The sequence below is a fragment of the Brienomyrus brachyistius genome, chromosome 20 (genome assembly GCF_023856365.1).
Source record: "Brienomyrus brachyistius isolate T26 chromosome 20, BBRACH_0.4, whole genome shotgun sequence".
Lineage (NCBI taxonomy): Eukaryota > Metazoa > Chordata > Actinopteri > Osteoglossiformes > Mormyridae > Brienomyrus > Brienomyrus brachyistius.
In genome coordinates this window covers 19,590,440-19,605,198 of record NC_064552.1, presented here as the reverse complement: position 1 = coordinate 19,605,198, position 14,759 = coordinate 19,590,440, and the positions used below count along the sequence as shown (strand labels likewise).

At 43.5% G+C, this 14,759-nt stretch overlaps 1 protein-coding gene across 5 annotated transcripts in view; it reads left to right on the top strand.

The window, feature by feature from the left end:
• Positions 1-13,123, top strand: part of map4k3a (mitogen-activated protein kinase kinase kinase kinase 3a) — a 64,586-nt gene extending 51,463 nt beyond the window's left edge. For 3 of the 5 annotated variants that reach the window (XM_048987404.1, XM_048987406.1, XM_048987407.1), the window contains 18 exons: positions 300-338; positions 657-713; positions 1,245-1,296; positions 1,582-1,747; positions 2,660-2,772; positions 4,250-4,291; positions 4,600-4,684; positions 5,310-5,389; positions 5,485-5,545; positions 5,713-5,830; positions 6,002-6,060; positions 6,542-6,645; positions 6,742-6,913; positions 7,986-8,054; positions 8,161-8,253; positions 9,261-9,331; positions 9,930-9,985; positions 11,761-13,123. In XM_048987404.1, the coding sequence (XP_048843361.1) occupies positions 300-338; positions 657-713; positions 1,245-1,296; positions 1,582-1,747; positions 2,660-2,772; positions 4,250-4,291; positions 4,600-4,684; positions 5,310-5,389; positions 5,485-5,545; positions 5,713-5,830; positions 6,002-6,060; positions 6,542-6,645; positions 6,742-6,913; positions 7,986-8,054; positions 8,161-8,253; positions 9,261-9,331; positions 9,930-9,985; positions 11,761-11,848 (1,525 nt within the window). In that variant the 3' untranslated portion in view covers positions 11,849-13,123. The remainder of the gene's footprint in view (positions 1-299; positions 339-656; positions 714-1,244; positions 1,297-1,581; positions 1,748-2,659; positions 2,773-4,249; positions 4,292-4,599; positions 4,685-5,309; positions 5,390-5,484; positions 5,546-5,712; positions 5,831-6,001; positions 6,061-6,541; positions 6,646-6,741; positions 6,914-7,985; positions 8,055-8,160; positions 8,254-9,260; positions 9,332-9,929; positions 9,986-11,760) is intronic. The other 2 variants (XM_048987405.1, XM_048987408.1) reach the window with 1 other exon arrangement.
• Positions 13,124-14,759: the final 1,636 nt, after the last annotated feature.

Genomic DNA, 14,759 nt, shown 5'->3' with positions numbered 1-14,759 from the left:
CACACCCACGTGTGCTGGGAGATGTGAGCACCACCCATCCGCTCTGAGATAAATATCAAGCCTCGTTCCTATTGGCTGTCATCTCTCCAGCACCTGGTGACATTTTCACCCAAGCTTCCTTCGCACTGCATCATGGGAAATGGCATTTCAGGCATTTGAAGATGCCTTGGTAATAACATCACATGGCTGCTTGTATGCACATGGTTAACTTCAAAAATTGAGATTTGGGTACTTCCTTCATACAAAGGAAGTGACATCATGCCTCTCTGCTGCATCTGCTCTCTTCTTGTCATTCCCAGGAGCCTCCTGAAGTCCGTGGAGGAGGAGCTACATCAGAGGTTGGTGCTCTCCCACGTCCGTCTCCTCCGCAGTGACATTTGATGCTCCCTAACAGCGCCCCCTGCAGTCCCGCCCCCACCCCTGCCTGTCCAGCAGAACTACATTGCTCGGACCGCCCTGTTTTAGTCTTCTTGCCGCATTCGCCATAGCAATAAGCGTGACATCCCGTAGAACTCAGCAGGAAGACTGAATGTCAGAGCGTCGCACTGGGAGGGCCAGACGCATGGCCCCCAGAGCGGGAAAGAGGGGCGGGGCTTTCGGCTGAAATCCTAGTGCTAGCGAGACACTGAGCCATGTTACCTTCTTCATCTCCTCAGGGGACATGTGGCTCATTTAGAGGATGATGATGATGGTGATGATGATGAAACTCAACAGTAAGTCCTTTCATGTTCGAGTTTAGTCACGTTCTCTTTCTGCCAACCCTCCCCACCACCCAAAAAAAAGAGAGAGAGGGGAAACAGAGAAATGGAAGGGCTCTTTGGTTTCATCCACACCTTCGTTCTGCATGGCTTCACCCCCCCCCCCATTTCTGACTCACCTGGATCTGCCTGTTCTTGCTTCTGTCGAGTCCGAGTGGCACCCGACTCTCCACCGCCTCCCCTCCCGTCTCCTGTGTGAGCTTGCTCCGGCATCATCTTGCATGCTGTCCGCTGTGATTTTCCTCTCTGTGGCACCATCGGGTGCCCCTGCTTGTCTGATGTCCGCCGTTTGTCGAGGTCGCGGTGGGAATTGAATTTTTTTCTGCCCTGGATGTTCGAGCTGAGCATGGAACTGTGTGCAGCTTTAATGACAGCAGTGACTGCCTGATTTACTTGTAATCACTTAGTCTGACGGTCCTGTGCTGTACTTAAGGGTAATTAGTTTTATAGTCTAACATTTATTATGCATGAATTGTTCTTCTCCAGCTCCTCTACATCCACCATGAGGCCCAAAGTGCCACCACCGCTGCCCCCTAAGGTATGATGAGCATCACTGGCTAGGATGGCAACTTTACGTTCACTTTGGGTGGATTTTCTGCAGTTTTACTTCATCAAACACCATTTTAGTAAAACCATCTCGGTTTCCCCCCTGAAAAATCGATGCTTAATGTTTTTAAAAAGTTCATCATGTGTTGTTCAACAGAATTTCATGTAAAAGTCATTTAACGCGTGACGTGTTGAGTTCCTCACTTACTGGCGACCGTATCTGCCACGTCACATGACCCCATCGCTCGTGACTCTCTCCTGTGGTCTCTTCCCCAAGCCGAAATCCATCAGCGGCTTCCAGGAGGGCTTACCGCTGGACGAGAACAATGGACAGGGGACCGTCAAGCGCTGTCCAGCAACTGAGAGCCCAGCACGGCCCATCTCCTCCGTGCCCCCCCGACCCCCACCCCCGCGCCTCCCCCCACAGAAGCGCAGCAGCCTAGGTAATTTGTTCTAGAACAGTGTTTCTGAACCCAGCCCTCAAGGGAGGGAGCAAAAACATGGACTGTCTGGTGGTCCCTGAGGACTGGGTTCAGAAGCATTGATGTAGAAGATCACGACAGAATGGCTGGAAATGAATGCATTGGTGCAGTAGCTGCATTCACTGTACCAGCTGACTCTTTGATGCATCCCTAACATGCTCTCTCCCAAGCCGTGCCTCGAAATGGAGATTGATGCCTCTTCATAGGGACTTTCATGAATGTTTAAAGATGGAAAATGACTGCTGATATTTTAAGGGCTTGCTCTGACAGCATTTAGAGTGGTTACAGTACAAGGCAGCTTAATCGAACTCACTGTTATCGTAAGAATGTTCGTACAGAAACGCTTGCTTACATAACCTGGAACTCCATGTTATTAGAGTCTCAGGCCCTTTAAAGGTGCAACTGCCTACATTTCATTTGCTTAACATCTCAGTGTGTAACATAGAAGAACCAGAAAGCAGCACGTCAGCTCACAGGAGCCCAATGCGGCGAATAAACACCGCAGTCAAACAGCTGATATGATGATAAATTACAAAGCGGCGACGTTGACGTTATTTATCGAAACTCTGGCAGCCTAACAAGCTCCCATGATGCTTTGCGGGGCGGCACATCGTGTTACTAGTGCTGCCTTGAGTCAGCGTGTCAGAAGGGTCCTGCTAATGAGCGGGGGGGGGGGGGTACGATGTTGCATTGGAGTGATGTCATAATCTGCCAATAGGCTCCTTGCCTGATCAGAGCTTCTCCTCCCTCATTCCGCCGTGGAAGAGGCCAGGATTAAAGGGTTCTGTGTGCATCATCAGTACAGGTGCGGCATCAGCTGCAGAATGTAACATCTAAGAGAGTCACTGCAATTCATCCCCTTCCCTCCTGTAGGAAACGAGGTGAGCCCAGCTCAAGTGAATGGGGAGAAGGAGAGCTCCACAGGAGAGAAACAGTCGACAATGCCCCCTACTGTCCCCATCCGGAAGGACAAGAAGGACATTCCGGTAAAAAAAAAAAAAACACTTTAGTAAACAAACTCACAAGCCAGATATATTAGCCTGAGAGTTTGTGGACTTTGTGAACTAATGGTACTGAAAAACACCATTACATGGCAAACGACACGAGAGCAGACGAATTCTACATGTAAGAAAAATCTGTCCCTTCTGATATTCAGTGGGATTTGGCATCACTCCTGCCAGTTATCGTGAATATCTTCTGCTCTTTAATGTGTTTACGCTGTGCGTGTGTTGCTGCGTGCACGTCTGTGTGCATCTCTTTGTGGCTCATTCATAGACATTTCGTTACGTAGATGAGGAGTTTATTCATGATTATATTCATTCCATTTTGCATAAATTGCGTGTGTATATCACAGCTTTTGTTTTTGCTGAAACTCTTTTAAAAGCATGTACAGAGGCCCCTTCCGCATCATGTGGGTTAGGGGTGCAGCACCCTGCGATCTAGAAAAACCGGGTAAAAAATTTTTGATCTCCTTGGCAAACGATGTGAAAAGATTTGAGAAACATGAGATACAAAGATATGTCATGTGACACTCTGCCATAAACACTCTTGGCATCCTCCAAACCAGCACTGTGCAGATATTTCATGCACTTATAAATTATTAAACTCTTGTATGTCTTCTGTGGCTCCTGAACCTCCCAAAATTCCCATTTAATTTCTTGTGCCAACCCCATAATACATCGAAACCAAAATAGGGAAAGTCGCGTTGCAGAATATATTTGTATTCAGGGTGTGTGGTCTTAACTAACAATGATAATGTTCAAAGTGACAGTTTGGTGAGTTTTAGATCTTTTAAGGGGGGGAAAAGGCCGTGAATCGTGTGAGCTGTACGTAAGGAAACCTGCACTGTTATCCACCAGAATGAGTGTCAGTGTTAGATCCTGATTCAAAGATCATGTTCTTATCAAAACTACCGTAAATATTTTCCAGCAAATTCATCTTTAAATTTTGGGTATAAAGAGTCCTGTATTCCTTTGGCTAACCATTAGCATAAGTGCAGTTACGTAAAGAATTGGCCTTTTCTAAGTAATCAGAAGTTTATAGCCTGAATTATGGTATCATCCAGTCTCTCCTGAATTATGGTATCTTCCAGTGTCTCCTGAATTATGGTATCATCCAGTCTCTCCTGAATTATGGTATCATCCAGTCTCTCCTGAATTATGGTATCATCCAGTCTCTCCTGAATTATGGCATCATCCAGTCTCTCCTGAATTATGGCATCATCCAGTCTCTCCTGAATTATGGCATCATCCAGTCTCTCTCTTCCATCAGAATGGATTTTTGAATAAAAGCTGTTTTATTATTTAAATAGAGCGTGTATGATTGTCTGCAGGAAGCCATAGTCTGTGCACTTTACAGCTCAGCTCAGTTTTCACGCATCTGATTTCCCTCAGTGGTCAATTTCACCAGGTTCACTTCCGGGATTATTTGATTATTAATATGTTTTTTCCCCTGTTTTTGCAGAAACCAATAAGCAATGGTCTCCCTCCTACTCCGAAAGTCCATGTGAGTTTCAGCCAACTTCACTTAAATTACTATATTATATTTTCCTTTATGCTGGATGCGAATGCACATGTGACAGTTTGTCTTACTGCTGATTAATTTCCTTATTTTCCAAGTTTTAGTCCAGCTAATTAAAGATAAACACAATGAATGCACTCATGGGAAATATATTAATCCCAATTTAATTAGTGTGACACTTTAATTATTGTAAATGATTGTGGTTAGAAAATAGGCCCACAGCTGGCCCATTATTTCCTAATGCTCCGTATGAAGCCTGTCGCATCAGTAAACACTCCCCATCCCCCCTGCAGATGGGCGCTTGCTTCTCCAAGGTCTTCAATGGCTGTCCGCTAAAAATCCATTCTGCCACCTCGTGGATCAACCCCGACACCAGAGGTGGGGATTGCAGGGTGACCCCATGGCTGCTAACGCACTCTGCAGTTTGGAGAGCGTTTGCTGACCTGTAGCTGCTGATTCAGTTTGGAGTGAGCTGGAATTCCGCACAATCGGTGCTGGCAAGAGCAGAGCTCTTGTAACTATACTATTATAATATATATACCAGTGTTTCCCAATCCAGTCCTCTGGGACCCACAGACAGTTCACATTTTTGCTTCCCTCCTGGCTCCCAGTAAGGAAGCAAAAATGTGCAAAAACATGGACCCTCTGAGGGTTCCTGATGACTGGATTGGAAAACACTGCTATATACTATGTATTTCTTTATCCTAAATCACGGTCCTTTAACCAAAACACCATGAAGGTCGGGAGTAGCCCTCGTTTAGACCGTTATCTCCTTGGTGATACCAATCATCAGCTGGCTGAAGGAGGCGACTGTAATGAATAATCCATAGGCCATATGGCTTTACTGAGCAATCAGATGCTGTGTAGTGAGTACAAATTACATTATAAAATATTTTATTTCCCTTGACATTAGACTGAACAAGTCTAAACTGGTCAGTTAAAATGAGCTCATTGCTGGTTGCCTAAGCTGTCACTCAGGAAATGGGCTTCTGCTCCTTTTCAGACCAGTACTTGATATTCGGAGCGGAGGAGGGCATTTACACGCTAAATCTCAACGAGCTGCACGAGACGACCATGGAGCAGGTATGACCGCAGAGCCGCTCACGTGACACAATTCACTGACATCCGCCTCCAGGGACCGAGGAAGTGAGATGGATAATTTTGCTTCTTTAATTCAGCTCTTCCCTAGGAGGTGCACCTGGCTTTATGTGATGAATAACTGTCTGCTCTCCATATCCGGTAAGACACCACCCTAGAGCTTTAATTATTCAGTTCTTTTGCCGTATAAAGCCAAAAATATCAGATTTGTAGTGATTTGTGACATATATGATGGGTAGCCCTCCTAGCTTTGTGCCACGTTACGGATCTTGGTATCTCCATGGTGTTGGGCTTCCTGTGCTCCTCAGGAAAAGCGTCCCAGCTGTACTCTCACAACCTGACGGGCCTCTTTGAATACTCACGACACATGCAGAAGCTCCCTGTCGCCATTCCTGCTCACAAGCTTCCCGACAAAATCATTCCCAGGTACGCCTGTCCCTCGGACACTGCTGGCCCGACTCTCTGGCTTTGTATTCTAGCCCCAGGGGGGCTGCTGTAGTGCTTGGACAAGGTTAACTCAATCCAGTTAAACCATCCAGTTGACCGTAAACGGAGGAAGAGCTCAGCGGCTGACTGTCACTCCTGAATCTCCTACAGGAAGTTTGCAGTGTCCAATAAGATTCCAGACACAAAGGGATGCCAGAAGTGCTGTGTAGGTGAGTGAACGCAATGTTAGGGGGGGGGGGGTTGCCTTTGGATTGGAGGGGCACCTACTCCCTAGATAAGAAAGCTCACCTCTTGTCCACATTTTGCTTTCTGAAACCCAGTGTTACAGTGTTATATCGCTTATGAAACTGCATCTAATGCAGAACTTAGCTACATAACGAAGAGACTCGACCGTGAGTGAGCCAGAAAGCCAAGGCATCTTGGGAGGGCAGACAACCCCTCCCCCCCTCCCCCAATGTGAATCCAGCACATACTGTTCCTTCGGTTTCCTTTCCGCATTTGCTCCTGTTAGGTGCATCTGTTCCATTGCCTAGAATGTCAGTTTCCTATAGGTGTCATACTATTACACCTTTGCAAAGACAGGTGTTTGGTGCTGATCAACATGGCGTCACAGGCCATATCAGTGCTTGCTGATCTGGTGCGTGTTCTGGGTCTCGGGCCCCCAGATCTTACTCATTTCTCATTCTGCAGTGAGGAACCCCTACACGGGTTACACCTACCTGTCTGGGGCTTTCCAGTCCAGCGTGATGCTCTTGGAGTGGGTGGAACCCATGCAGAAGTTCATGTTCCTCAAGGTGAGCTCATTCTCAGCATTAGTTGCTCCTTAGCCCCCCCTCTGTGGGCCGGCCAGCATGGTAACCGCGGTGCCGCTCCGCCTACTTCCCGCCCAGAACATCGACTTCCCGCTGCCATGTCCACTGGAGGTCTTCGAGATGCTGGTGGTGCCCGAGCAGCAGTATCCCCTCATCTGCATGGCCGTCAGCAAGGGCACCGAGCAGAACCAGGTGGTGCGTTTCGAGACCGTCAACCCCAGCTCCACCTCCTCCTGGTTCATTGAGTCAGGTGGGTGCAGCAGCCCTCAGCCCAAAGCTCTCGTTGAGCTTTGGTGCCGCTCCTCCGCATGGCCGTGCAGTATGTGGATGCATAAATGCAGTCGGGTAGGGAATGAACTTCGTAGCTGGTACAGATGCCTTTAACATTCTAGGACCAGCATCTGCTGTCCCAGTCATAGTCCCTTTGCCCCCATGCAACTAATTATGATTACAGTCATGCATCTCTAAACGACAGGGATGCATTCTGAGAAATGCATCGTTAGGTGATCTCGCCATTGTGAGAACATCAAACAGTATACTAACATAAGCCTAGATGATATAACCTTCTACAAACCTAGGCTATGTGGTGTAGCCTAAATACCGATAAGTAATACAGTATAGTAAAAACATTACTAATTATCATTATGAAGTATTATCTACTGTACATAACTGTGTGTGCTATACTTTAATATGACTGTCAGTGCAGTAGCTTTGTTTAAACCAGCATCACCAAAACCTGTGAGTAATGTATTGCGCTACAACGTCACTAAGCGATAGGAACGTTTCAGCTGCATTATAGTCTTATGGGAGCAAAGCATAGTACAAAAAAAGCAAATTACATTGATTGTAGTATTGTATGTTAGGTGTGTACTGCATATAACAATAGCACAGATGGGCCGACTCTGAGACCAGATGGCTATAGCGCTACGATACAGTGTCATAGTCATGTGACCTGTGCGAATTATCGATGGTAACTAAGGGGACTACAGAGTGGCCAAGCGTGACATGAATGGTTTCTGCGCTTCTCATTTGATGGTTCGTGGAAGCAGATCTGGGATCAGATATCGTTAGTCAAAGGGCTAAATGACCCACTCAGCCGTGACGTGCTGAGAGAGCTATGGGCAGTAGACAGCGATGCAGGCGCCACTGTGAGCTGTCACCTGTGCAGACCTGTACTGTATCTCCCCCTCAGATTTATATATGAGGTCCACTGTGCCTCATTGGCAGATGTCTAACCCTAACCCTAAGTAACATGAGACAGTGCTGTGATGTCATTTCATCCTGCACGCGCACATTTAATCCTTTGACTTTTTCCGCTGCAGATATGCCGCAGACGTGCGTGATCCACGTGACTCAGCTGGAGAAGGACACCATCCTGGTGTGCCTTGATCGTGAGTTCCTCTGCTTCTCTTCCCTGCCGCTTGTCAGCATTTCAGTTTGTGGTGATACGGTGTCGATTTCCTTTACATTGTGGGGTCCTACTTCGCTCTCTTCCAGGGTGCATTAAAATTGTGAATTTGCAAGGGAGGTTAAAATCCAGCAAAAAGCTGTCCGCTGAGCTGACCTTTAACTTCCAAATTGAAGCGATAGGTAAGTCTTTCTCAAATTTAAGCATAGGTTTCTTCAGAAATATTGTTTGTTTCTCATGATAAACTCCCGCCGTTTACTATACGGGAAAAAAACCCAAGTAGAAGCAGTTGGTGTCAAAGCTTCATGATAAAGTGGAGAAGCGGCCGGTTTCATTCTGGCAGGACATGTGTGAACAGTGTTTATGATGGATCATACACACTGTGTCAGCTAGTATTACTTTCAAATCACCCTCTTGTGCCGGAAGCGTGCTGGGGTCGTCGTGACAACAAATATGCCACCTTCTGATTGACTCTTTTGTTCAGTCAGCCTGCATGTCAGTGATGCCGGATAAGCGACACTTGCAGACCCTCACAGTAACACTGGCAGGGACAGGTCAGCGTGAAGAGAACTAAATTACTCCAACCTGATTCTGGATGCGTTTCGTCTGGGATTTAAGGGAAACGGATGCCGTTGTTAGCAAACTCCTTTCTCGCCGAGAACGGCAGAGCAAAGCCGATCTGAGTGCCACATCGTTAATTAAAGCATACGGTATTCTGCGACTTCCTCAGAACCCTTTTGACTGACAGCAGCTGCATCAGATTAGTGTTTTCCTCACTTCTGTGATCATATTCACGTGGCCCAAAGTGTAGCAAGATGATTTCCTCGCCGGTGCACCAAAGACGTCTCCTTTCAGTCTGTCGTCGATGGAAATCTATCTTGACATTTAGAACACATCTGTCATCGGAGTGTCTGCAGCCTTCACACTGTTTCACGCAGACGCCTTATTGCAAAATCATAGCTAATTGCATCATTCATCATATGCCCGAGCTGATTTATCAGGCGGCTGATGACCCTGGTTTTCCAAAAGCCACATCTTGACTTATATAAACAAACAAGTGAAATGCTCGGCTGACATATTCGGCTGACATTTTCCAGGAAGTTCTGTCCCAGCATCATATTCCAAAATATCAGATTTTACATATGACATGATGTGCTGCTCAGTTAGTAATTAGCCGCGCCTCTTGCAGTATGCCTCCAGGACAGCGTGCTGGCTTTCTGGAAGCACGGAATGCAGGGACGGAGCTTCAAGTCCAACGAAGTAGGTGAAGGGTGTGGGGTGCTCTTTACTGTCCTGCTTCAGAGGAAACACATACACAGTTCTTATATGTTCAAAATATGTATAAAAATTCTAAAACAATATAAGAATATAAAGAAATATAATGCAAAATAGGCCTTGCATTATACACAGCGTGTGGCGGACTGCATATAAAAGCATAATTCATGGCTTAGAATGCACATTTACAACACAATTGGCTTTTACACTTGTACCTAAAGACATTGTTTTCTCATTTACAAGCCAAAAATACGCAGTTATTAGAACTGCTTATTTTATTTATTTTCCATTCATTTTAAATTGTGTTCTGCATCTGGAATTGTATGTAATATATTTTGAATTAAAGATTAAGTGACTACTGTGATTTGCTTGGCTGGCACTGTGTGTGTGGTTATAGAAAATTAATCAGCACCCTCGTAACCAATCAGATTTGAGAATTCAAAATGCCATAGTTTAAGAAAAATTAGCAATATCCAGTCGTAATGAGGAGCGTAAAATGTTTTTGATATAACTGTCATGCATTCATAGCATGTGGTTTTATGTACACAAAACCCCAAAGTTGTATCCCCTCCTTTCGAAACAGATTACGCAAGAGATTTCTGATAATACAAGGATCTTTCGGCTCCTGGGGTCGGACAGGTTAGTTTTCTTCTTTTTCATCCTGCTTTATGTAGTAGTATTTGCTGTGGTACAGTATGTAGCATGATATCTAATGGGGGTAATGCATCATAAGTCACTGTATCAAAGGTGATACATCATATCATCAAATCAATGTATCAAATCATCGTATCAAGGATGATACATCATATCATCAAATCAATGTATCAAATCATCGTATCAAGGATGATACATCATATCATCAAATCAATGTATCAAATCATCGTATCAAGGATGATACATCATATCATCAAATCAATGTATCAAATCATCGTATCAAGGATGATGCATCATATCATTTAATCAATGTATCAAATAATCGTATCAAGGATGATACATCATTTCATTAAATCAATGTATCAAATAATCGTATCAAGGATGATGCATCATTTCATTAAATCAATGTATCAAATCATCGTATCAAGGATGATACATCATATCAGTAAATCAATGTATCAAATCATCGTATCAAGGATGATACATCATATCAGTAATTCAATGTATCAAGGATGATACGTCATATCATTAAATCAATGTATCAAATCATCGTATCAAGGATGATACATCATATCAGTAAATCAATGTATCAAATCGTATCAAGGATGATACATCATATCAGTAATTCAATGTATCAAGGATGATACGTCATATCATTAAATCAATGTATCAAATCATCGTATCAAGGATGATACACTGATTTAATGATATGATGTATCAAATCATCGTATCAAGGATGATACATCCATCCATCCATTTTCCAAACCTCTTATCCTACTGGGTCGCGGGGGGTCCGGAGCCTATCCCGGAACCAATGGGCACGAGGCAGGGAACAACCCAAGATGGGGGGCAGCCCATCGCAGGGCACACTCACACACGTGCACCTATGGGCAATTTAGCAACTCAATTAGCCTCAGCATGTTTTTGGACTGTGGGGAGAAACCGGAGGAAACCCCACGACGACATGGGGAGAACATGCAAACTCCACACACATGTAACCCAGGTGGAGACTCGAACCCAGGTCACTGGCAACAGTGCTAACCACTGCACCACCATGCCGCCCCTGGATGATGCATCATATCATTAAATCAATGTATCAAGTCATCGTATCAAGGATGATACATCATATTATTAAATCAATGTATCAAATCATCGTATCAAGGATGATACACTGATTTAATGATATGATGTATCAAATCATCGTATCAAGGATGATGCATCATATCATTAAATCAGTGTATCGAATCATCGTATCAAGGATGATACATCGTATCAGAAAATCATCAGTCATACTGCATAAATACATCATTATTAAATTAATTGATAACCTCCAGATGCTTGATTATGGTATAATTTGCTCTTCACAAGGCTGATTGGCTACATGTCTTTTAATAAAACATTGCGTGTATTAGAAAAACTGATGCAAGATTTAGAAGCAGGAAAAATGATCATCAACTAATTTTGTGCTCACTCCTGACCCCCTGTGGCCTGAGGATAACTGGGCCCAAACCAAATTTCTGTATTTGTATAAAAATCACTCTCCATCTTTTCTCATCTTTGCACTTTCTAAATTACTATGATTTATGTTTTTTTTTAAATGAATATTAATTTAAACCTTTTTGTAAGTGAAATGAGCTGTTCTTGTCCCATTTCTTGTCCTCTTTGTCTCTTTGTAATAACAACCACACACACACACACGACAGGAATCATGTAAGTGTGACACCATTTACACTAACTCGTGTTGTTCTTTCTTCCTCCAGGGTGGTGGTTTTGGAGAGCAGACCCACGGATAACCCTACAGCACACAGCAACTTGTACATCTTAGCAGGCCATGAGAACAGTTACTGAGCAAGGTGCATCATGGGATTGCACACGATCAAGAAAGGAAATGCGCTCTGTGGGTCCGCCGCACAGAGCATCTTGAGGTCAAATGGGACTGATTTATACCGTCTTTAATTTATTGTGGCATGTTACGAAGGCACAAATTACATTGTTCTTTTAATTTATAATGTCTTTTATAAAGTGTTGCCACCCATGATACCATTTTATGCTACCACACAAGTGCTTATTAGACTTATATTTAATTGTTGTAAATAAAAATGTAGTATTTTTGAAGCGAGGGACTTGAACTGATGTGAGGTTGAGGCACTAAGGACCAGTTATGTAGGTATCAGTGAAAATCCACTGTACAGTTGTTCACACTGTTAAAGCTGGGTACTTTAAGGGCTTGTCCTGCTGGGATACGTTGGAGTAGCATTGCAGCGCCATTTGGAGACTCGGAAGCAGGGAAGTGTCCGTCTTGACAACAGTAATATATTTTATATTTCTTGGGTTGGTCTTATGAATCCATATGCTTTTAAACTTTTTTTTTTTTTAATTGTAAGCCATTTCCAGTCTTGTTTTTTAATGCCGCGGTATAAAACTGAACGTAAATTTGCACAGAGGGTGTTCAGAAATGGTGATGTGTATATATATGTGTGTAACATACATGCACATATTGATACGTATGTGTACATTCGATATGTATAATATACAAATATACACTGCAATATCTGTATACAAGCTATACCTACACAGAAGCTGTGGTCCTGGCTTCTTAAACTCTAGTTTACAAAAACAGCAGCCTTGTTGTTACTTAGATACCTGAAAGACTGATATAAAAACAATACTATTCAGGCTTAGGCGAAATCGTAGAGACTTTGTTCAGTCGTACTCTTACGTCTTAATCATCGTTGCACTTTTCCCAAAGCATTGTCCTTCATGTTGGTGTTCTTAAACTGTCCGAATCAAGATTGACATTCCATCTGCCCATTTAGCTCAGAGCTGAAGCCGCTCAGATCAGCATCGTCGTCGTCATGTCTCACGTTTGATGGTTTGCCAAAACGTACGTCTCACATTTCAGCGATGAAGTGCTGGGTGAGTCTACCTCACTCAGAGCTGTCACAGACTGACAAGAAGAAACGTAAGTGCTACCAAGCAGAAAATATGGAAAGTATATTGTGGGACTGCTCATTCTGTTGGTTGCTAAAAAAGAAGAAGCTTGTTTTCCTGTTTTGCGACAGTAACATTTTCCTATTTCAATGCATTATGTATATAATGTAAAATAAAATTGTTCAGTTTTAACTTTTGTGTGTCTGTCACGTTTCAGCTTCACAAGTACAGATTAAAAGGAGAAACGATGGGTGGCTGTATGTCAGTATGGTGGTGGCCGAAAATTTGTGACACCTTTGGAATTTTCTGAATTTCTGCATAAATTTGACCTTTTTTTTATAAATTCATTCACTGATCAAAATGATTCGACGTAATATCAGTATATCCTTAAGGACCCTCAGACAGTCCATGATTCTACTCAACATGCCTGTACCAGATATTTGATGTTCTTGACTGTTCAGATATGCTGGGAGGGAACAAAAATGTGGACTGTTGGGGGGGGGGGGTCCTGAAGACTGGGTTGCGAGAGACGGAGTTAAGTGATTACAGGTTATTTTTTACACCGGCATGCAGTGGGTAAAGGCGTTGGACCCTTGTGTGTTTTTAACTAGAGGGTTTCCTAAAAACATGAGCTGAGGATGACTGCCCACAGTTGAGAGTGTGTCATGCAGTGGACTGGTCCCCCATCTACTGTCCCCTGTGCTTCCCCAGTACACACTCCAGGCTCACCATGACCACGTACTGCAGTGTTTCCCAGTCCGGTCCTAGGGGACACACAGACAGTTCTCTGTCTGACATGGAGCTTAGAGGTTGCAAAAATGTGGACCGGCTATGGGTCCCCGAGGACCGGACTGGGAAACTGTAATGCTCTGGCTAAGCACTTATGGAATAAGAGTGGTTTTTGATTGTATTACAAATAATAATCCTGAACTTAAATATATCAATATAACTAACAGAATTATACATAAAGCATCAACTTTACAAAATGTACAAATTAAATTGCCAACTTAAAATACTAGGTACTGATGATATTCTGCACAATCAGTTCTAACATGAATGCTCTTTCACTTCACTATGCTTTTCAGTATTTTCTTAATCATTTATTTTTGAGAATATGGCTACTTGTTATTTCAAATCAAATCATTTGAAATCAAACACCAATCCTCCAATGAGTATCACATTCCAGATTATTATAAGTCCCATTACAGTACATGTACATGTGGGCTTATACCCTGGATGCCCAGAAACACACCATGGACACCGTTTAAGGTACATCTACATGCTAACTAGTATATTCTTTCCCTCCAGAACAGCTTCAGTGCTGGATGTTTCAGAGAAGCCTTTCTGCACACCACCGTTGTACTGACCTGATTTAGTACTTGCGGTCTTCCTGTTTGCTTTAACAATGGTGATTCTTCAATGACCTCTCGTTAAAAAAAGGTGTTTTCACCCACAGAACCGCCCAAGTCTGGATGTTTTTTGTGTAAAATTTTACATAAGGAGACACAAATTCTTAATAGTAACCCAATTACCACTGAAGTACAAATCTCAGCAAATATCGTCGCTACTGGAGATGAAACATGCATCACAATTCATTAATGATGAACAGATATGAGATCCGTGTGTAACTAAGACAGTTTGTGGTTAATGAATCCATTGGTAACAGCATAATGCTACATTATTTGTGCCCCTCAAGTAGAGTGTTACTGTTTTTGTTTATCACACTATTCTCTCTATACTGTAGATGCTGCAGTGTGTAGAAATGCCAGGAAAGTGGCTGTTTCTGAGATGCGGGAACCAGCATGTCTGACAGCAGCAAACACACCAC